This window comes from Marmota monax, unplaced genomic scaffold (assembly GCF_021218885.2).
Source record: "Marmota monax isolate L192 unplaced genomic scaffold, Marmota_monax_Labrador192_F-V1.1 WCK01_AAM20220418_F8-fsc00006, whole genome shotgun sequence".
Lineage (NCBI taxonomy): Eukaryota > Metazoa > Chordata > Mammalia > Rodentia > Sciuridae > Marmota > Marmota monax.
The window spans coordinates 18,499,246-18,522,972 of NW_026693712.1; the positions used below are offsets into that span (position 1 = coordinate 18,499,246).

Sequence of the window (23,727 nt, forward strand, 5' to 3'; positions counted from 1 at the left end):
TGTAGGAGAGTCGTTTTCTGGAAGTGAGGATGCAGTCTGGGAAGGACATATAGAGAGAGGCTTCTAAGGTACTAGAAATATTCTATTTCTTAACCTGAGTGTTGGAATATATAGGTGTTCTTTTCACTGTTATTCTTTAATTCCACTCCTAGCTATGAACTCTGGAGAAATTCTTGCACTTGCAGAAGACTTTATATGCTGGGGGGGTCTTTTTCAAATTTATAAGATTATTTATTCTATGCAGATGACCGAATGAGGTAGTGAGAAGTTCACATGTGTACTGACATGGAGAAATGCTCAGTGCATATTAAGTGAAACATATGGTACAGAACTTTATAGTATACTATTTTTAAGAAAAAATAGTAACGTATCCATTGAAATAAATCTGAACAACAGACACCAAAATGTGAACAATGGTTATTTCTTGAATGATTTCCATTTCAAAATTACCCATTTCTGTAATGTTTTGAGATTTTTCCAGTTGCTTCATTTACTTTTGTGGTCAACAAAACAATAAGAAAGATTATTTTTATTTGTATAAAAAAGTGCTTCAAGCTGGCCATAGTGGCTCATGGCCTGTAATCCCAGTGACTCAGGAAGCAGGCAGGAGATGGCAAGTTGGAGGCCAGTCTCAGCAACTTAGCAAGACCCTGTCTCAAAATAAAATAAGTAAATAAATAAGCTGTTTCACATAAAGGGATCCTTATTCTGGAAAGAGACTTTTTCTTCTTTTGCGAGTAGAAAAGATGACCAATCTCCAGATTCTATAAATGAGGATTTGTGAGAACAGATAGTTCAAAATGGGAAGGGCTTCTGGGCTCAGGTCTCATTAATTGTGTAGAGAGCAAGTAAATCCCTTTGGCTCACCAGCCTTTCCTAAACACCAACAAAACCGCCTGTTCCCTTCCAGGAAATATTCATTCTCTGCAGATGACAAGAAGAATGACCTAGACACATGTGTACTGACCTAGAGAAAATGCCCAAAGCCTGTGGCCAGCTGCCCTTCAGTCCTGTCCCATTGTTCCAGATCCCCAGCTGAGAGCATCTGACAGTGAAGCCAAAGGCCAACAATGTCCTAACTTCCTGAGGACACACATGTGAACTGGGAGAAGAAATGATGAGGCCAGAGCAAGGGCTCAAGGACACAATAGGACAAAGAGCAAAAGGAATGCTAAGGGATATAAGCCCAGGAGATCTTGTTCTGGACCAGCTAGTGAATTGCCCTTTCACTAACGCCCAACTTGCCATTGCAATTGGTGGGGGCTTTTGGGTTCTTGGTCTTGTAGAGACATGGAGAGGGTGTTCTTGGCTAAAAAGAAAGTTCAGATCATCAAGGGCAAACAGTTTTGGGTTCTTGCATATGCTGTGGCTTCAGCATAGACCATTTCCCCTCCATTGTGTCCTGGCTAATTTCTCTTCAGATTTCTTATTATGGACCACTTCCCGTTAGAAACTTCACTAACTCCTACTCATTCCATCTTCACTACCTCCCACATCCTGGGCTTCTCTTATCCAGCACTATCCCACTGGGATTTTATTTTATTTTTTGTACTGGGGATTGAACTCAGAGGCACTTTACCACTGAGCTACATTTCCAGCTCTTTGACACTGGGTCTCGCTAAATTGCAGAGGCTGGCCTTGAACTTGGAATCCTCCTGCTGCCACTGTGCCACTGGGATTTAAGCTTTCTGAAGACAGGGATTATGATTGCCACTCTATCTCTAGTTCCCGGATACTCAGTGATAAGCTCGTTTAATTAAAAAAAAAAAAAAAAAAAAAAAAAAACAGAAAATTATATATGGATGAATAAACGAATGGTATAGAGGATCCCTCCACTTGTCTGGAGTGTGGCTCATAGCTGAGGCGGAGCCTCCTGGGCGAGGGAGAGGAGCCTAAGCTTTATCCTTCCTTGCTCTCCTTTGGCTCTTTTGTCATCGCACCCCTCCCTCTCATCCTCCGCCCCTTCCACCTCCACGTCCCTCATGGTGTGAATTTGATCTCCCTCTATTGGCCAGACTTCGGAACTGCACGGAGTCAAGCCCATTCCCTCTTGCCGTTTTGTTCTTGCCTCTGAAAATATCCTTCTTCTTCCTCCCCCACCCTAGGGTTCATAAGGTACTGGAGTATGAAGAGAACACAGGACTGGTCAGGTAGATAATTAAGTAGACTTAATTATCCAAAGAAGTTTCCAAGGCCTGAGCCCCATCTTCCCATCCTCAACGCTAGGAGCACTTACTTGGCTCACACCCTCACCTTATGCTTGGCTTCCTGGGATCTTCACTCCCATACTCTTACTCCAGCTAATTCACAGAGATGTTGATTTCTGGGACCTTTGGCTGATACATCAGCTCCGACTGTGGAAGAGAGATCCAAAGATGGGTTGGAAAAAAAAAAAGAGAGAGAGAGAGGCAAGCAAAGAAGGGACCCAGTGACAGGATATAAACCCCAGTGATATATATAAAAACCCAGATCAAGGTTGAAAAAGACACACCTTAAAGCTGTGATCCAGCCCTCTCCACCCTATAGACTCATAAACCAGGACCCCTGCCCTACAAATAAAAATTTCCCTTACTATCCATTCTGCCTATGTCAACATAGAGCTAAGGAGAGTGATTGTGTTTATCAAATCTTCACGGTTAGTGGAGATATTAAACTTTAGGAATAGCTTCTGGACAGAGTGTGCTCCCAACTTCTGCCCCATTCCCCTGGGTCATCCCATCTGGAGCTCACATCTTCACTGTCACTTCCACTGAATGGGTGCTCTGGTTCTAGCCCCTTCTCAGGAATGTTCCTTTCCTCCTCTGGCATGAGTTCATCCAGCCAGAGGAGTTCCTGTGGTGAGAAGACCCATTCCAGTGCCTTTCGGACTCCAACCAGGCCTAGCAACTGCAGAAATAGAAACAAGCCCAAGGTTGTCAGCAGCAACAGCATAACTGTAATATTTATTGAGCACTTCCTATATGCTAGGCATTGAGTATCATTTCACAGAACATAACACATCCCTATAAGATATTTTATTCCCATGGTATAGAGAAAGAAATTGAGGCCCTAAAAGATTAAAACTTCTCAGAGGTTATACATCTGGGATATGGTAAACAGATTGGTCCTACTGCATAATCCATAGCTCTCAACTTCCTTCTCTGTTACCCCTCAACATTGCCTTACCCCAGGACTCCAGTTTGGTTTTGAGTTCATAGATCAGCCCAAAGAGGTTAGGAAAGGAGGTGAATCAAGCACCCTGGCCCTATCCTATCTGTAGGTATCCTTCAGCTGTCTTTCTTTCTCTTAGGATTTCCAACCAAGAAGAGCTAGGGCAAGTGGGAGAGGGGATAGACTTCCACTTGTGGAGGCCTTGGCCACCCTCTCAGGATCAGAGTCTCCCAGAACTCCCAGGATTACCCAACACTGCCCCAAATCACCATGAGGGGGAAGATGATGGCTGCAGGAGTAGACTTAATTATCCAAAGCAGACCTAGGCAGGCAAGCTGGATAGCTGTGAAGAGGTGGACTCTGCTCAGAGGTACATGGCGCAAGAGCAGCAGGTCTGGCTGGTGTTTTGCTGGCATCAACAAGAGCTGAACTCTCTTCATAAACTGGAGGATGAGAGGAAAAGGAAAGCAGGGCAATCAGGTAGCTAGAAAGTGTCACTGTTAGCTACTCCAGCCCAGTGGGGGTGGGGCAAAAGGTCCCTTTGTCCTCCTCCCCATCCAGAGCCTGGCAGCCAACTCTTTACACTCAAGAGAGGCAAAGCAAACAGGGCAGAAGGGTAATTGGCAAGTTTAGACAGGAGGAGTGGGGTTTTGGGTGATTTTAAAGGACTCACCTGAATGCTGCTAAGTGCTGTCACCCCCATGTACAGAAAGATGCCATAGAGCACAGGCATTGGGATGAACTGGTAGGAAGAAGTGTAGAGCTGGTGAAGGAGTTTACCTCTGCCAGTGCCCAGACGCCCCAACTCAGACTCCAACCCCAGCCTCCAGCATCTGAGCCTGCCCATGCCTTTTCTTTTCTTTCTTTTCTCATTTTGCATGCATGCCTGATCGCCTGATTGCATGAAATTCTCACATCAGTAAAATGAGGTGAATTATATTATTGTCTGCATTTTACAGATGGGGAAACTGATTTTCAGAGAGAGAGTAAGTAACTTGCCCATTACCTGGCTTACCTCTCCAATCTTATCTATCACATTCCTCCTCTCTGTTATGTATGTTCCCAGTATACTGGCCTCCTTTATGTCACTCAACATGCCAAGTTTGTTTCTACCCCATGAAAAGTATTTTGCTTTACTATTCACTCCACCTAAAATGTTCTTCCATAAGACTTCTTCATGTCTTCATGGACAATTCCCTCTCACCACACATACCTCATCTTATGACAACCCAGAGAGGTCTTTGGCTTTCACTGATAATACCTAATCTAAAGTAGCCCTGGTACTACTTTTTTTCTTTTTAAGTACTAGGGATTGAACCCAGTGCACTCTACCACTAAGTATATTCCCAGCCCTTTTTATTATTTTTATTTTGAGACAGGGTCTCACTAAGTTGCCCAGGCTGGCCTCAAACTTGGGATCCACCTGACTCTTTAGTCTCCAGAGTTGTGCCTGGATCCTTATTTGTTTAAAATATGTCCTCTCTCACCAGACTGCAAGGATGGAGACATGACCTCTTTTGTTCACCACCATATCCCCAGTACCTGGAACTATATGTTTGGCATATAGTTTATGAGAGTCACCTAGTTAGTAAGTGGATGATCCAGTCCATCTGGCTCTTTCTACTGAATCACTCTCATCCAGCCTCCATGACCTTTCCCTCCCCTAACCTCTCTTGTCTTCCTGCCAATGACTCTTGTCTGACATTCTCCACACCCTCCTTAAGTGTTTTACTATCTTGGCTTATTGAGCCCTTCTGCTATTACTTGATTTTTGTTTGTGTGTATATTTCTGGTAGAGGGCTTAGTTTCATATTTCTTTTCTATACTCCTCTGCCCTCACTTCTTCCAGGTACCCAGCAGAAGTGGCATACAGCACATGTTCTATAAATGTCTGTTGAAGGAGAAGAAAAGGGTTTTTGCCTCAAAGTTGTTCTGGGGTGTGATGATAAAGCCTTAGTCTCAGGCTGGTTGGGATGCTGGGAACAAGGGTAGCACTTGGACCCTAGGGGATGGTTAGATGCCCACATTCTGCTCCATTGGATAGAAAGCCTTCTGAATATGAGTTTGGGGGTCTCAGATCCGAGAAACTCTCTCTTTTGCAAGTTACTTCTTTAACCTTTGCGTTTCTTGTTTGTAAAGTTGATATAACTTTTAGGGTCAATATGAGGATAAAATGAGGTCAAGTATGGAGAAAGCAGTGCCTGTCACACAGTAAGCATTCAACCAGTGTCAGCTTTTGCTATCTGTTTTGTTATTACTGCATTGACCCTGATCCTGGCCTACCAGGTACCTTGAGCACAGGTGCCAGAAAGATGGACATGCCTGTAAGGATGAACACCACCAGGCCCGTCAGCCTCTGTTCCCTGTGGGGAGAAGGAGAAATTAGCCCGGATCTGGGAGAGTTCCTGGGTCCAGGATGGAGACCCTGACCAGACACCAGTATAGACTCTGGCAGCTGGAGAAAAGTAAAGGGATCACCCAGTAGGTTACCTGGCAGGGTGAAGGCTTTAGTTTGGTGTGGAGTATTGGTGGGCGGCAAATGGCAGAGCACTTCAAAATGAGGTTTCCAGGCCTCACCATTAGTTCAAGATCATAGCTGCTCTTTGTTTTTATTTTGATGGAAAATTAGTAATTTTTATACTGCCATAAAGACTTACATTTCAGTTGGAAGAGTGCTTACCTTGCATGCACAAGGTCCTGGGTTTGATTCCCAGTACCACAAAAAACAACAACAAAAAAGCCTTACATTTCAAAATTCACAAAATTCATTCCATATACTTTAGACAGATTGGTTTTCCAACAATTACAAAATTGTTTTTGTAATGAATTCTTTTGTAACATCAATCATGTGTTCTACATTGAGTGGGGATTTTTAAGAATCACTTGCCTGCCTCCACCCTTAAGGCCCCTCCCAGTCCCCATGCCTGAAGGAGGAGAGAAGATCTGATTTACCCATTGCAGTTCCCAGAACCCACCATTTACCCCACTGCAGTGCTGTGGTGCACAAGATTAGAGTTTAAGCCACGCAGAAACTCTGTCACATACCCTGTGCCCCACCTTGCTGTACATCTCTTGCTCTAGCCTCTTGAATACTAGCCTCACCTGATGCCCAGGAAGCTGGGGGCCTCCCCAGGGGCACAGTCTCTGCTCTCTCTGCGAAGACTATCCATGTGGGCCAGGGAGATGACAGTGGCTGAGACATACCAGGGCAACCCAAGCACTGATGTGAGCAGCATCAGCACAGCCACACAGAAGAGGTCCAGGTGGAAGCCAGCTCCCTTCTGCAGATAGTGAGGAGGAGGAGAATGGGAAGTAGATGAGGGTAGCCCATGCCTGGGGCCTTTGTCCTCTCCGTGGAAGACTAGGGATTGGAGGCCCCACCTTGGAGCTTCTGTCCCTTGGTCTGAGACCTTACCCAGCAGGCCTTACCCGGAGTCTATATTCCTTGCGATTGAGGATGACTGCTGTGATCTGCTGGTCCATGAAGATGAGGATAGACAGCAGCAGGGCAGGCAGGGTGGCTGCCACAGTCAACCACCAGGGGTTGGTTCCAAAAGGCGACACAAGCCAGCCACGCCCAGGGAGTGTGGGCTGGGGGAGGGCATTCCATGTTGGAGAGTCTACTAAGAGCACCTCACCTGCACAACCAACCTTGGTATCCTTCTACAACCTGCTCCCCTCCTCAAGACACTGAATTCTAGGTGGAAACAGATTTGTGTATGTATGTGTATGTGTGCACACAATCACACGTGCACATGCATAGGCATCTGGTTCCAAATACACCATCCCAGTGACTTAAAGGGGCACCAAGCCGACTGGAACCAGGGGCTCTGAACTTTGGATTTCAGGGTCCTTCCCTCCCAGGAAGAAGAAAAGTTGGTGGATAAAACCTGCCCATATTTCTTGGTGTAGTATATAGTATATAATAGAGCCCTCCTCCTTGGGCATAGCCCCCATCCAGGGTGGGGCAACTCAGGCTCAGACCTGCTATGATCTGGGACAGGGGAAGGGCAGGGCCAGGTGTGTCTGCATTTGCTCTGATTACAAGCGTCTGTTTGGGAAGTGGGGCGGAGCGGCCCAATGTTCTGAGCCACCTGGCCCTAGATGGAGCCCCTCTGCTCTCCCGTCTGGGAAATGGGGGTCCAGTGGAAGGTCTCCATATGTGCAGGCAGAGTCTAAGAATCTGGGCTAAGCCTTGTCCTGAACACTATCATGCTCTAGGGAAGGAGCTCCAGCTGTAATGAATCAGAGCAGGTAATGAAGGGTGGTGCAAAGAAGAGTGGGGAGTAGTGGAGTGGGTGGGGCCATGCCAAGGGTAGGGAAAACCCATAACAACAATGACTAACATTTACTGAGGAGAGAGTATGTGCCAGGCACAATAATCAGTACTGTACACTGTGATCTTCTGTAAATTTCAAAACAACCTATGGGGTAGGAACTGTTGTTATTTATTTCCATTTATAGATTAAGAAATTGAGGCTCAGAAATGTGCAATAACTTGCCTAATAGACAGCCAGGAAGTGGCAGATCTGTCTACCTAGAACCCATCCTCCTGACCCCTACCATATAATAATTATCTGCTGTGTATATATTTCTATATTCACTTATATGTCTGCTGCAGTACTTCATTTAATGCTTTCAATAACCATTATTATTACTATTTTTTTATGTGTAAGAAAAGAAGCTCAGAAAAGGGTAATATTTATGCATCCTCCTCCTCCAGGGTCTGCTGGCCCTGCTTTCCCTTCTGGCCCCTCTCCTGATCCCCAATTCTTACCTTGAACTCTCTGGGCACCAAGAGCTTTGGTGTGGCTAGGCCCAGGAAGGCATCAAGGCTGCAGCCCAGCAAGATGGCCAGGACTGAGGAGAAGTCACTGAGCACCTTGCGTACCTGGCCACATGGTAGATAGTCAGGTTCCAGCCTGCCATCCCCCTCCTTCCACACACTTTCCCATTCAGAGACAGGACCCAGGCTAAGAGCAAACCTCTAACACAGAGAGAAAGGTGATACTCACCACGGAGGGGAAGAAGCGGCTGGTCCTTACATGCTTGAGGGCCATGGCAAAGAGGAAGGAGGTAAGAAAGAGGAGAAGGGAGAAGAAGGCGATGTCTGGGACGGTATGACAACCAGGGCCACGAGGGTAGCCTCCCTGCCGGGTACATTCAGGTGGAGACAGCAAGGATGCATTGACCAGGCCAAGGTCCTGTATGAAAGGGCGGATAGCATTATATGCAGAAGAGTAAGTATACTATTCTCCTGGAAACACCTTGAGGAAAGGGGGACCCACAGAAACATCGAGGACCCAGGATGGGAGGTCTTTGGTCATAGGCCTCAGTGACCTAGATTATGTGTGGGAAGAGTTAAGAGCCACTCACTGCTTTGGCTGCCACCCTTTCTTTCCCAGGCCTTCTCAGGAGCAGGATCTCACCATGGTTAAGAGGTCATTTTTGTCTTTTGGCTTTGTCCTTGTCCATTGAGACTCATTTCCTGGAAAGCAGAGAGAACCTTGAGAACCCCTGAGAACCTTCTCCAACCCCACAAGATTCTAATCTGATGGGTCTAGATGAACCAGAGTTCTTACTTCTGATTCCTCTGTCTGCTGACTCTATCACTACCAATTATGATGCTATGTCGGGCATTGCCTCCTGCCCTCATCTCCATAAGTTCTCACTCACTCTCTACCTCTTTGTACTGGGGATTGAACCCAGTGGTGCTTTACCACTGAGTTATATCCCTGGTCCTTTAAATTTTTTTTTAATCTTGAAACTAGGTTTCCTTAAGTTGCTGAGCTTAGTCTCAAATTTGCAATCCTCCTGCCTCAACCTCTCAACTCCCTAAGATTAGGGTCAAGCACCACTGCACCCAGCTGCCCCTCACTTCTCTACTCATTTGTAACTCTGGTGCATATCATAGAAAAAGGTCCCAGCAGTTGCTCAGCAAATGTATGTTGGCCAAATGCATGAGCTGTTCCCAAATCTGTGTTTCTACCACTGCACAAACTGGGTTTGTTTGTGTTTTTGGTACTGGGGATTGAATTTAGAGGCAATCAACCACTGAGGCAAATTCCCAGCCCTTTGAGTTGCTTAGGGCCTCACTAAATTGCCGAGGTTGGCTTCAAAGTCTCTATCTCCCTATCCCTGTCTTTTATCCTCCTATCTCAGCTTTCCAAGCTGTTGGGACAAATTGGTCTTATTCATGCCTAGCACAAATCCGGCTCATGTTAGAGGACACTCCTTCCCCAGTCCTGGTGTTGCCTTCCACCAGGGATACATGGAAGGGTATATGCAAGTGTAATACTCCAAATCTCTTCACCTGGTCAGTCACTCCCTCCAGGGAAAAAACTATGATTTATTTGATTACCTAAAGGAGATGAAGGTAGGTATTTCTAGCCCTGCCTCTTTCTCTTCCATTTCTCAGGAGTAAGCTGCCTATCTGGTACATGTATTTAGCTCTGCTCTTCTGGAGCAAGATCATCTCTGTCAGTGCTGCCATTACCGAGTAGGTAATTCTAATTTGTCTTCATTTTTAGGAAACCCATTCACCCACAGTATAACCCATGTTCTTCTATTGGTGTTAGAAATAAAGACAATATTGGGTTTTCTATTGTCTTTTTTTCTCAATTGATTCAGAACCATAGAGGAGAAGAGTGCTGCTGGTTATCAAGTAAGTGTTCACATTTCATTGAATTTAACCAGGGGGAATCCCTCCCCATCCCACATCAGTTCTCACCTGGTCAAGGTCCCTCCCTGTTCCCCTCAACCCACCTCCTGGGACTGGGTATTGACAGAAGCAGCCATAAGCAGGAGACCCCGGCCTTAGGATGGGATAGGCTCTGGTCAGGTTCAGCATTTTGCCCAGGGCATCATAGATGAAGATGAGGCTGATGAGGGCACAGAAACCTTCCTCGGTGAAACGGGTGAAGTAGCGCACCAACACACTGGCCTCTGTGGCCACCAGCACCAGGCAAAAGGTGGCCACCCAGATGCCTACCCACAGGCGGAAGGGCAGGTAGTCCAGGCTGTAATCTCTGTGGGGTGAGAGACAGCAGGACTGTCTGCTCCCCACCTAACCCAGGTCAGGTGCCTCTCAAGCCAAAGAGACAGTTCTCATTTTTTCCTATTGACCAAGCCAGGACCAGGCTGAGGATGTGACTAGTAAAGGGCTGGAGAGATGGGAGAGGTCTCCTACCTGCTGAAAGAGAAGAGCAAGCGCTCAAAGACCAGTACTGGTCCTGTGCTGCTGAGGATGGTGAGGGGCTGGCCTGCCATTAAGCAGAAGGCAGCTCCAGCCACCGCTGTGCCCAGGAAACTTTCCAGCACTCCCTGAAAGACAGCATGGGGCTCAGGACTCTGGAGTCTTCTGCACAGGAGCCCAAGCTTCTGGGGAGCCTCCTAAGCCGACCCGTAGTTCCAGGAGAAGGGAATGGCAGCCCGGATACCAAAGCTTGTGTCAACCCCTCTTTTGCACCCCACCCACCTGGGCACCCTCAGTGGCATCTCCTAGCAGACCCCCGAAAGTGATGGCATTAGTGACAGTGGCCAGGTAAATGTAGAGCACCGCTGAGAAACACTGGGGATGCAGGGCGTCCAAGAAATCGCTTGGGTACCACGGAGCCTTCCGTCGCACGTCCTGGACAAGGCCCCCAAACAGCCTCCCGCCCGTGGGTCGTCAGTAATCCGGATTCCCATACCTTACGCCCCCATCCCCGCTACTTTTCCTGCGACCAGGTGAGCCCTTCCGGCGAGCACACATCTGGATCCCCTATGACTCCTCCCTTCCCCAGGCCCCCAATCCTTCCCAAGCAGCTCCCCTCACCGGCCGGTCCGCTGCAACTCCAGGGTAGGCTTGTGTGGCTCATGGCTGTCCCTGTCCTCTGTGCGGGCTCTGCGCGCGCGGGAGAGGCCCTCGACCTCCTGCATTTGCGAGGGGAGCCTAGGGAGAAGGGAACCCCAGGCTGTTGGAGAATCTCCAACCAGCCCGCGACTTGGCTCCGAGCTGGGGGCGCCCTGCCCCCTGGTGGCCGCTGAGGGGCCGGTTCACAGGGCAGAGTTGCGAGCAAAGAAGGTTCAGGTCATATCACGCCCTGTGAAAGCCAAGCTCGGGAGGGGAAGATACTTGTCCAGATTGAATAACGAGAGAGTGAAAGAGAAGAAATCAGAGTTAGATTGGCCTGAACTCAAATTCGAAGATAGGACCGTCCTCTCCTCCACAGTAGCTCTAGACCCTAGACTGCTTTTGAGGAAGGATCTGTATGGAATGATGGCCCCCAGGTACCTTTTGTGCTGAGAGGGCAGGCATTTGGGTGGGGGGATCCGGGCTGTTGAGTCCCACCGACCTGGGGGGAGCACAGTCACCCCTTCTAGGAAAGTATCCAGGGCTGCCAGAAGGTCATGAAGGTTCCTGGCTCGGCGAACTGACCACTGGAATTGCTGGGTTTAGGAACACAGAATGGGCAGTAAATACAGAATTGGACTCTCAAATGCATTTTCATTTGTGTGTTTCTCAAAACTAGACACACAGGTCACACAGGCAGGCAAATCAGTCGTGCATTCGTTCATTCAATGAGTACTGAATGACTTCTGTGTGCAGCATTGGGCCAGTAATGAGGCTATGTTGGTAACCATGGCAATTTCAGTTCCCCTGCTACAGACACAAAGCTACACTCTGCCTCACTGCTGTACTTGGTCACACATACAGAGTCCACACATACTCATAGTAGCCTATGTGCACAGTCACACAGGTATGCCTGCCCAGCTCACCGGGTCACTGAGTAGTACAGCTGCTGCCCGACCCATTTCATGGTAGCCCCTTCTGGGTGCGGGGGGCCCCAGGAGGAGGCAGAAAAACCTGAAGAAGGAACCAAACCCCAGGGAGGGTCAGATGCTGCTTTCTCATAAGGCAGTTCTGCCCACTGACACCGCTCTGCCCTCCCTACCAGCTCCATACATATACTCATTGCATGCCTGCTCTGCAGAGCTGACCACTCTCACCTTCCCTATCCCTACACCCATCCCCCACACACCTTCAGAGGACTGACCCAGGGATTCCCTCATAACCCACTCCCATACAGGCCCTTTTTCTGAGTTCTAGGACCCCTGCCTCCTTCTCAGTAGCCTCACCTGCTGGGGATGGGCACCTCAGTAAGTGGCCCCAGCACCACAGGGTCCCGCAGTCGCACAAAGGCCCCCACAGGCTGTGCTAGGAAGCCCAGTTCTCCGGCCAGCACAGCTGCTGCCTCGGCCCCTGGAGGCAGCTTCTGTCTCAGGGAGTTTTGACCCTGTGTGGCACAGAGTATGAAAGGTTATTTGGGGAGGGGAATGCTGACAGTATCTCAACTGATGAGAACTTTTAATTCCTGACTCCTCTCCCAACCCTACCCAACGAAGGGCCACAAACCTGTTCCTTCAGGGGAATATTTTCATCATGGGAAGCCTTTTTTGGATGGGCAGATCCTACAAAAGGATTATACAGCGGTCAAGAGCTTTGGGGGCATATCCACCAGGGCTCCCTGACCAGCTTTTCCTCTAACAAGCTATGAGAACTAAAGCACACTATTTCCCACTGGGCCTCAGTTTTCTCATCACTAACATGGGGATAATTGTGGTACTATCTTACAGGGTGACTGTCAAGATTAAATGAGATACTGTGTGTAAAGCCCCTGACACAGAACCCACCAAGTGCCTCCCTTCACAGAGCTCTATTGGGCTCCTAACCATCCCTTCCCCTATTTCCACCAGCTCCTGAACTTGCCCAGGAGTCTTGGGTTGAAGTCTGAGCTAAGCCTAGGCCACTTCTGTCTCAGGAAGGTGCAAGGGACATCTTGGATTCTCCCACCCCAGGGTGTTGATCCTGGGCCCAGGAAAGGGCTTCTCACCCCAACAAATGCCTCTGGTCTGGATGTGATGTTGGGGCCTCTGCAACAATAAGGCCTGCAGCTGTCCTCTCAGCTCTGGGCTCAATGATTCCGCCTGGATCACCTGTTCTGGAGAATAGATGTGGGGCTTGAGGTCCTTAAGAGTTTTCTGAAGCACCTCCATATCATCCTCTCCCCACCTCATTTCCCTTCTAGGGGTCTTAGGAAATGTAGGGACCCATGAATTTGCTTCTTCACTCTGCCTTTCCAACTCCTTCTTGTAATAATATCTAGGGTGGGATGGGGTCAGGTAGGCTCTAGAAGATTCCAAGACTGGGGAAAATCCCAGGGAAATGGCATCTCCCTGAAAAGGTTAACAGCCTACCCACGAGCTCCAGGAGGCTCTGAGCTGGACAGTCCAGCAGTACAAGGCCCTTGGCTAGCAGGCTGCGGAGCTTCTGGAGGCTGGGCAGTGTCAGGGTGGGCACATGGGGAGCACTCCACCGGCCCGCTCCTACCTCCAGCTTCTCCTCGAACAGCATCCACCTGTGGTAGAGGGGGATGGATAGTGTTATTTGGGGAATGTCTCCCACAGCCAGGAGCTGGGACACAGCAAAGCCAGGGAAGATAGGGCAATGGGGGAGTCATGGGCCCTGTAATGCCAAGCATGCCTATCTTGGGCAGTCACCCCTCATCCTGGGACCTGGGGAACTCAGAGCTAGACTGCAAAGGACACTAATGAAAGGCAGAATGCAGAGAGAAAAAAAGTCCTTATTTTAGGTTGGAAGGAGACCCACAGGAGGAACAAGGGGGTCATGGAAGAAGCCCCAACTGGGGAAGGGCCTCACAGAACTAGCCTGGGTCCCACTTACCTGCCTGTCTCTCTCCACTCTAATGCCTGGGGCCAGCCCAGCAGCTCATTCAGCTGGATGAAGAGCAGAGGGTCCTTGGATATCCCCAATTCCCTGCTGTCTATGTTTGAGGGGCCATCAACGCTGAGGCTAAGGCCAAGGCTGCTGTCCATCTCTTCTACAGGAACATTTTCATGGGCATCTGGCATCTTCATCTTACTGAAGATCACACAGAGTCTCAGGAGCAGTGAAATTCTAGGGGCCCTCTGGCTATATTTATAATGCACCCTCAACCCCAGTTACAGTAGCACAACACAAACAGAACAAGACCTGCTAGCTCCAGAGCATACCGGGTCAACTGTTCCCCTACTTGCTTCCCCACCCCTGTTGGCATGAGAGTGTTTGTAGCCTGGTTTCCCCAGGCTCTCCAGAAATGCCCAACCCGGGGCCAAAGTGTATATGTGCATTTCCTGTGAGATCAGGTTTGACCCCACTGTGTTTTGTGTAAATAAATAGGAGTAGATGGCTAACCTAGGTCTAAGCACTTACTCCCCCAGATTATGTTGTCCCTAGCTTGTATCACATGCAAACACCAAACATCCAGAACTGTTTGGGGTGTCAGCATCACACCCTGGGGGTCACAGACACACACATTTGGACAAATAGGGACCTATTAAATAATTGGTCTTATAGAAACCTGGCAGGGTAAGGGAGACAGCAGGTATAGAACCTGCCCATTAAATGAGCTAATGATGAAAAACAGAGGCAAGTCACAGAGAACATCTGTATCTTAAATTTTTTTGTCCAACATCTGGAAACCCCCAATTTATCTATGTTCTTGGGCCCTGCCCCTTTAACTTGCTGAGGATGGAGGAGACAATTGGGGTGTTTGTTGCTCATTGTACTAAATGAGCAAAAGAGAATGTGATCCCTTGTCAAGTACTGTTGACTCTACCTTCCACATATATACAGAATCCAATCACATTTCCCCACCTCTAGCACTACTACCCTGACACAAGCTACCATCATTTCTCAGCTGAATTGTTTCAATGGCCTTCTAGCTTCTTGCAATAATCTTCCTGCTTCAACTCCTTCTGCCTTGCCCAAAGTCCAACCTTCACGTGGCAGCCACAGGAGTCCTTTTAAAAGGCAATCAAGCTGGGTGTGGTGGCCTACACTTATAATCCCAGCAACTCAGGAGGCTGAGACAAGAGGGTTGCAAGTTCAAAGCCAGCCTCAGCCATTTAATGAGGCCCTAAACAACTTAGTGAGACCCTGTCTCAAAATAAAAAATAAAAAAGGGCTGAGGATATGACTCAGTGGTTAAGCGCTCCTGGATTCAGTCCCCAGCACCAAAAACAAACAAACAAACAAAAACCAATAGAGCCACATTACTCTTCCACTCAAACTCACCCAGTGAGTACCCATCATTCCCAGAAGAAAAATTAAAGTTATTGTCATGGCTCCAAGATTCATGGCCTGACCTCAACCCACTTCACTAATCACAACTCCTTCCATCCTCCCTTATTTCTAACCACATCATCCTTCTGTCTGTTATGCAAAGCCTTTTCCTGCCTGAGGGGCTTCGCAAACTATTTTTTTGCAAGGAAATATTTCCCCCAGGTCCTCACCTGCTTAGATCCTTGTCACCTAGATCTCTGCTTGGATATAACCTACCCAAAGAAACCTTCCTTTTCCATCCTATCCTAAGTTGCCCTCTACGGTCCCTTTCCATTACATTTCTGTTTTATTTTCTTCCTAGTAATTATCACTATTAGTAACTGCCTCATTTATTTGTTTATCGTTTATTGCCTGTCTCTATACACACACACACACACACACACACACAGAAGTACAGTCCATGGGGCAAGTATGTTATCTTTCTTGGCCGCTGAGACTAGAGCAGCGTGGCATGTGGTAGCTCTCAATAAATGGTTATTGGGGGAGCGCAAGGAAAGGAAGGGGGCTGGGCAAGGAGCCGCGCTTTTCCTGAAGGCCACACGAGGGCGCTGCTCCCCACGACCCAAAATGCTAGAGCCGCTCCCTTAAGCCAAGTGGCTATTAGGCTTCCTCGCCAGGGCTCCGAGATAGTGAGATGGAACGGAGGGATGGAGAGAGGGATCCTTGATTCTCCTGGTTGCCCTGGTCCATCGAGAATTGATCTAGAGAGATGGGGTATGTGGGGAGCACAACAGGATAAAGAAGAGAGGAACAATCAGGTTCATCTGAATAACCCGCTTACCCCGCCCCGCACTGAATAGCAAGGACTCATCCCCTGAAAAAATGGAATCCAGGTGTCCCTCTCCTCCAGCCTCAGGTCTAGAGGAGCCAGTCACTATATTACCAATTGGGGTGCAGAGCCTGAGGGGGAAGTTGGTTTCAGTCTTAGGAGAAATAGAAACTGACCTAGACTTACAGAGGCCTTTGAGGAACCCCTGTGACCATTCCCTTCAAGAATGTGTCCCAACCTTAGGGGCAAGTGACTCAAGGAAACCTGAGAGGGATGGGAGCATGGACTTATGATACCTGTCCCTCCCACACACACCCTCATTTCCTATCCCAATTCTTGCCAAAGTTCAGAGCATCTTTCCTTGTCCTGTGTCTCCAACCACCTTGGCTCCCAGGACTGCCTATTATAGAGGAGTCAGCCTCTCCAGACCTCATTTGCAGCTCTGGACCTGGTGCTCTGAGCTGGACAGGTTGGTGAGGGGCATGAGTAGGAACCCCAAGTCCCTCCGTTGGCACCAGTGTTTGCCCAGATAGGGCCCAAGAAAAGTGTGCTGTGTAATTGAGCAGTTCTGGATGTGGGCTGGAATTCAAAGACTGGGTTCTTATTCTGGCTCAACCACAGATTTATTGGGTCTGTCCTTGACAAAGCCCTTCTCTCTGAGCCTCAGTTTTCCTGTATGTACACAGAGCGAGTTAGTAGATGATTTCCAGGCTTCAAAGCATACCTTTATCCTATGCACTGATCTGGGCCCTGTGGAGAAGGAGTAACCTCACAAACAGGCTGCCTGGTTGAATCTTGGTTGTGGTCACTTTCTAATAAATGGAGAAAATATCTTTGCTGAACCTGAGTTTTTCTTATGAGCAAAAGGGTAAATAATAAAGGTACCCATAGACTGGAGTGATAGAGCATTTTCCTAGCAGGTGCAAGGCCCTGGCTCCAAGCCCAGTATGACAAAAATAAAATCCCCACTTTGTAGGCTTTATTAAATGAAAGAATGCATGCAAAATAGGCCTCACAGTAAACACACAAAAAAGAGGCCATTATTATCATACAATAATAGTCTAGAGAATATTCACTCTAGAGTGGGGAGGAAAGGAACTTCTAGGTACTAAAATGCTGATTATGTTCAACCACTATTCCAGCCACATTATTTCATGTAACCCTTACAAAAAGTTTTTAATAAACTTTAAAAAAAAATTGTGTGTGTGTGTTGGGTGGGGGGGCGGGTGCTGGAGATAGGACCACCAGGCAAGTATTCTACCCTTCAGCCATACCCCCAAACTCCCATTAAAAAAAAAAAAACTAAGTGGGTCTAGATATATTCATAAGAAATTGCAAAAATTTATTGAGAGGTCCCCAGCTGGTACCTTTTTATCCAGGTTCCCACAATGGTAACATGTTTCATGACAATAGTACAATATCAAAACCAGAAAAGTGACATGGGTCAAATACCTATTCAGATTTCACCAGTTTCTACATATAATGTGTGTGTTTGTGTGTATGTATAGGTTTTTTGTTTGTTTATTTTTTGGCAGTGCCAAGGATTGAACTTGGGGCCTCACACATGCTAAGTGCTTTACCTCTGAGCTACACCCTCAGTCCATGTGTATAGCTTTATGAAATTTTATCTCATGTATAGATTCACCCACAACAAGCTAGGCAAAGTGATCAGTGAAATAGCCTGTTGCTTATACTTACACAGACTTACCTGGAATATAATAGCTGTAAATACTGACTGATGAAGGTATGTTGTATCGGCAACTTGACTTCACCAAAATGAACAATTCTCACTAATTTCCTTCCTGGAAAAGTCAGTGTAAAAATCTTTATATTTTTGTGTAAATTAGAGATGGTTCTAGGTTCAAGTAATCATATCAAGTTTTTCAGCAGTATGTGTTCAACAGGACACTCAAAAGTAGTATGAAAAGTGGGGCTATTCTTAATTATGCTAGTCTGAACCCCTTTTCTCTCAAATGCCTAAGAACTTTCCAGTTGGTGACAATCAAAAACTCTACCACAAATTCTCATAATGTCCCCTAGGGGACAGTATCTCTTCCTTTGCAAATCATTGTCTTAGACCAACCCTCAGTTATGAAAGAGCAACTGGTTGTTAAATTGTTAAAGTGCAGCTCTGTGACTGCATTTCTAAGAACTGAACTTACATATTTCTGGTACAGAGTATGATGTGATTACATTCCAAAGTTAAGCACTGGAAAAATTACCAAAAGTACTAACCTGTTTTTATAGAGTTTTGCATCTTGCTAAGCACTTCAAAGATGCTATCTCCTTCAATTGTCACAAGAACATCCCCTAAGAAGATTGTTATTCTCCAACTTATAGATGAGGAAGCTGAGTCACAGAGAAAAAGGTTATCATGCTTTGTAGATCAGGCACTGTAGATTGTCATAGAATTGTCTCCTCCCCCTTTTTGGCAGTGCTAGGGGTCAAATTCTGGTCCTTGAGCATGCTAGGCAAGCAGCTCTACCACTAGCTACATCTCAGCTCTAAGCAAGCCTTTTGACAGCAACATGACAGAAAACAATTCATGAAAGACAACATTGGCCAGTTCCTAAATACAGCATGATCATTTCAACTTTTTTTTTTCTTTTTGTGGTAGTGGAGATTGAACTAAGGGTGCTCTGTCACCAAGCTACATCCTAGCCTTATTTATTTATTTATTGGGGATTGAGCTCAGGGACACTGGATCTTGCTGAGTTCCTGGGCTGACCTCAAACTGGTGATCCTCCTGTCTCAGCCTCCTGAGTAGCTGGGATTACAGATGTGTGCCGCTGCTTCTGGTACAACATCCCGGCCCTCCTTTTTATCTAAGGAATCTGAGACTTGTGTGGTGAGGGAGGAATCACTGCCCCCTCTCTGCTGGTAGAGAGTTATCTGTGTTAGGGGATGGCCGAGGAGCAAAGTTCTGTGTCTGGAGATGCTAATCTCTAAAAGTCAAAGAAACAGGTCTGAAAACAGAGAAGAATGGCAGGGAATTCAGCACATTATAAATGTCCCTTCCTTGACATCTTCTGGAGATAACAAGAATTCCTGACACCCGCCCCCCCACCAAAAGGCTTCTCATTACATCATTCATTCCTATTCTTCATTCCATTCAAATGGATCCTGGCTCCAAACAGTCACATATTAGAACCTGTCCATCCACACATGGAGAACACTGTTGAGGTGCCCCCAGACAGTATAAGGAGGTACAAGGGAACGCCAATAAGCAGACCTGAGTTCTAATCCAAATGCACCCCCAAACTTCCCGATTAGTGGGCTCAAGGTGAGAGAAGCCAGCCTGTCAAGGAGCAATGATCCCTCACCCTGACCTTCCAAGTTTGGGTAACTCTGGCCTTAAGGTGACCTGAAGTATCCCCAGTGGAGGCTCCCTCCTTTAGCCCTCTTCCCAACACAGCTTTGGGGCTACTTAAGACTCATTTCTCCTAGTCAGAGTAGAAGAAAAAAGCACTTGAACCCCCCACCCATCCACTTACGCACATGCTTCTCCCAGCTTTGAGCTGGAATCGCTTTCTTGGAGTAGCATTTCCAAAACTCTGGTTAGCCTTGCAGTTCTACCATCTCATTGATAAGCATGTCCATCTCCCAGAAGGGACCTCATCATCTCTGAGAACAGCCCATGGTAAAGCAGAAATTTTATTCAAGTTACAACTTGAAAAGAAAAAAGAAAAGAAATAAGGAAGGAAGGAATTTGTTCATAGTAACAGCTGTCATTGAGTTAGTACCTATTATGTGTCAGGCATCATATTCGAAGTTACGCACATCTGATCTGATTTAATCATCACAAGACCTCACAATAATAACTAATATTATAATTTTCAGAGGAGCAAACTGTGGATACAAAAAAATTGAATAACATGTTCAAAGTTAGAAAATCAGAACCCAAACTTTAATCCACATCTACTCGACTCTCTCAAGAGTGTATGTATTTCACTAGCTGCCCTGCTGCCCTACCTAATTCTCCTTGCAGCCTAGGGAGGCGGAGATTCTTATCATCATGCTCCAGGACAGATGAAGGACAGAACCTCAGTAAAGCTGATGATGTTACATCCACAGAAGTGGAAAGGAGGATGCCCTCTTCTTATTCATTTACTCAAATGATGCTGAGTTGAAGAGCAGAAGCCCTGGTAAAAGAGAGAAATGCAAACTGAGCCTGTAATGCTCACTAGCTGGTTCACCCTGGCCTGTTACCTCTTTTACCTTCAATCCTTTACAATGGGGATGTTGAAAATAAGTATCTACTCTTGGGCTCTTGTGAGCATCAAGCAAGGTAAAGCAGGTGAAGCATTAAGCACCTGAGAGCTATCATTACTCAAGGTTCCTTTGCCTCTGCTTCAGAGGTTCAGATTTCATCTAGATGTTTGACATGTTATCCTGATTAATTATGCAGACCCATGATTCTGTACCTGGCTGGTGTCAGGATTACATGTCTGTCATGCAAATGCTTGGACCTTGGCCCAGAGATTTTTATTCAGAAGGACTAGGGTAGAGCCTGGGCCTTTTCATCTTTACTACATTTCTAAGTAATTCTGGTGCACAGCCAGGTTTTGGGGGACCAATTCCATCATAGACATCTCAGCCACAGTGGGGAAGGAACTCTGGCTGCTTTTCTCTCCTCGTCCCTTTTCCGCTTTCTTGTCACCACCAGCAACTTTTCTCCCAGGTCCTCTGCACTGGCTTGTGAGAGCTTTCTCCAGATCCAGGACTCTGTGGCCTGGCAGTGATTCAGCTGCAGTCAGAATCCTGGGGAGCCTGCTTTTCCAAAGCCTGGGAACCTAGGAGGGGCTGGGAAACAGGATGCCAGGGGTTCTGCTCTAGATTTGTCCTCTTTTGACTCACTGGTGGCCAAGGAGCAGTCAGTCTCCAACACTCAGCTGGCTCCTGGTCACAAGACAGTCAAAGAGGCAGAATTATTAATTTGAACTCTGCTTCCTTAGGATTGTGTCTCTGGCACTTTAACACCATAGTGGATGAGGTAGACCTTGGCAGAAAGAAAGAAGGTTTAGAAGAATCTTGCATAACTGTGGTTTTCCATTGACATCTCATTTGGGCAATAAAACCCAGTGTCTACCTTGGTATCTAACATCTTCTATTCTCCGTCCTAGCCTCTGTTCCAATGTCATCTCCTATTCCTCCCTTTCTGCCCTTCTTGCTGTTTCTTGAACACTCCACGATTGTTTCCACCTCAGAGTCTATGTGCAATTTGCACAGCTTGGAGTGCTTTTGTCACGGAAGATACAAGTCTGGTTCCTTCTTATTCAGACCTCAGCTTCATGCCCCAGCTCAGAGAAGGCTTTGCTAATCCATCATCAAATCTAAGAAGTCATCCTGGGCACTGGAACACATCATACCATAGCACACACATCACTTTTACTTTCATCTTAGCACTAATCACTACAGAATATATTTTTCCTTGTTTGTTTACTTAATGAGTTGCTTGTTGCCTATAGAATGTAAGCTCCGTGAAAGCAGGTTCTCAGCAGTTTTATTTTCTGCTGTGTTCCCAATTCCTGGAAAGTGTTCAGTGATTGTAGAATGAATTAATGAGGTTGCCCAGCATGAATTGTGATGATTTGTGTGTGTGTGTGTGTAAACATCTAAGATTCTGAGAAGGGAAGTGACTACCCCAAATTCAATTCAGTCATTTCATCTTTTTTTCCAGGCGCTTCCTATAAAATCTGGCTGACACACAAACTTAGCTGGGGTGAGGCTTCCAGGTGTGATGAAAACTTGGAGTTGCCCCACGAACGAGGCTGAATCTGATGTGGGGGTGAGAAGGCGGAAGGACAGAGCATGCCAAGGGAGAGGCAGGCTGGGACAGGAGAGCAGGGTGTGAACAGCGGGTGGGGGGGAAAGGGGTGATTTGGCTATGTGTCAGGAAGTGTTTCCCTCCACCCTCCCCTGGGGAGAGCCCTGACCCCTAGGTGGCTCTGTTTGGGGGAAGCAGGTGGTCAGGCAGCTACTGAGGGAAGATGAAGGTGTGGCCTGGGCGGTCACCATCTGCTGAGGTCCTAGGCTCGTACTGATCACCCAAAGGAATAATCCCACAGTGGCTCTTGGCCAAATAGGTGATAAGTGAGCTTCCACCTAAAACCTGCTCAACTATAACTTGAAGCCTCAGAGCTGTCCTAGGAACCAGCAAAGGGCCTGGGAAGGGAGAGAAAATGACCACTGAAGATATAGTGTTGTCAAAGTTGAATGCTTAGTGATAACAACAACAATAATAATAATAGTTTCTATTTATTGAGAGCTTATAATTTACCTGGCACTGTACTAACTGCTTTATATGTGTTCCCTCATTGGATCCTCAAAAGGCTCTCTACAAATAGGCTGTACTATTATTGATGTTATTCCCATTCAAGAGATGTGGAAACTGAGGCTCAGTCAGGTAGGTATCTTGTCCAAGGTCATACGTGTAAATAGCATAGGCAAGATTCAAACCCAAGTCTGTAATGATTCCAGTGTACTATGAAAACCTAGGCCTGGAGAGGGTTGCTGGGGCAAGTTAAGAGGATAGAGCCAGACTGACCCCTGCAAAGGTGGGGGTGGGGAAGGAGAGTGGGGTAGACGGTGTATAAATAGAAGGCCTGTTTTTATCCCTACACACGCTCAATCAGGCAAGTGCTCTATCTGGCACAATTTAAGGGCTCTGAATGCCAACCCAGCCCTGTGTCAACCTACTCCCTTCCCAGCACGTCTCTGGGAGCTGAAATACCTACTGAGAGAGTCATTTCTTTGGGTCAAGACATTGACTCCACAAGACCCCTGTAAAAATACATGGGTTAGAAGAGAAACATCAATCTCTTGGCACCTGTTGAACATAGCAGTCTAGGTTAGCCAGCTGGGTGCTATGAGAAGGAGGCTTGTTTTCGTTGTTGTTTTGGGGGAAGGAAAAGGCAAGGAAAAGTATAAGGTTTTGTTTTGTAATCTGTCTCTCTCTGATTCCAGAAGCCTGGGAATTATAATCCAAAATTCAAAAATCCTAAACTAGACTATCCCCTGGGGGAAAAGCTGGGGGGAAGCAGGGGTGGGGATGAGGGAGGGGAGAGCCACTCCTGCGTCTGGAAGACCAACTTCCTTTGCTTTTGCTGGATTGACACCAAGTGCCCGCAACTTTAACTAGGTGGCCACTTGGCTCATGAGACCTGCGGGTCTCATATTATACCTAAAATATACCTAATTTTTAAATGATGAATGAATTGTTATTTACTATTTGCCAAAAAAAAAAAAAGTGGGCTTTTGAAACGCAGAAGGTGATACAGGTGGAGACCTCTGATAGGGGCAGGGAAGGCCCAAAGAACCAGGCCCAGACAGCTCTCAATTCAACAGTCACAAGGCTGAAGAGCGCCAGGCGGATGAGGAAAGGTAGGAACTGGTCCCTGCCACCTGCCGGTCAGCAGCCCTACCCACAGGCCCTGGTTGCCCTGGCCTGGTCCCAAAAAATGTGAGAGCCGCCGGGTCCCCCCGCCCCCTTCCCCGCCGAGACCGCAGGGTCGGGGGCTGCTCTGCCGGCGCCTCCAGCCGGGCGCGCTTCCCGGCGCGGGAGGGGAGAGGGAGGGGGCGGCGCCGGGCGGGGCGGAGCTCCGGCGCCTCCGGGAGCCTTATTCCCGGCCGCGCGCTGGGA

General features: G+C 47.3%; 1 protein-coding gene across 5 annotated transcripts; it reads right to left on the reverse strand.

Annotated features, from left to right (window-relative positions):
- Positions 1 to 307: 307 nt before the first annotated feature.
- Positions 308 to 14,120, reverse strand: Slc4a9 (solute carrier family 4 member 9). Of its 5 annotated transcripts, none has more exons than XM_046460351.2 (22): positions 13,877 to 14,119; positions 13,390 to 13,550; positions 13,026 to 13,133; positions 12,548 to 12,603; positions 12,271 to 12,428; positions 11,911 to 11,998; positions 11,426 to 11,580; positions 10,967 to 11,083; positions 10,628 to 10,802; positions 10,340 to 10,473; positions 9,916 to 10,178; positions 8,580 to 8,638; positions 8,166 to 8,354; positions 7,928 to 8,041; positions 6,580 to 6,741; positions 6,253 to 6,431; positions 5,441 to 5,513; positions 3,824 to 3,892; positions 3,420 to 3,593; positions 2,731 to 2,886; positions 2,254 to 2,354; positions 308 to 650 (listed from the first exon to the last, which is right to left on the reverse strand). In XM_046460351.2, exons 1-21 carry the CDS (start codon positions 14,068 to 14,070, stop codon positions 2,301 to 2,303), a joined length of 2,838 nt encoding a protein of 945 aa, XP_046316307.1. In that variant the 5' UTR covers positions 14,071 to 14,119; the 3' UTR covers positions 308 to 650; positions 2,254 to 2,300. The 5 variants fall into 5 exon arrangements, 4 of the variants coding, with proteins under 4 accessions (XP_046316307.1, XP_046316308.1, XP_046316309.1 ...); XM_046460352.2 differs by having other exon boundaries at positions 308 to 654; XM_046460353.2 differs by lacking the exon at positions 6,580 to 6,741.
- Between the last annotated feature and the right edge of the window lie 9,607 nt (positions 14,121 to 23,727).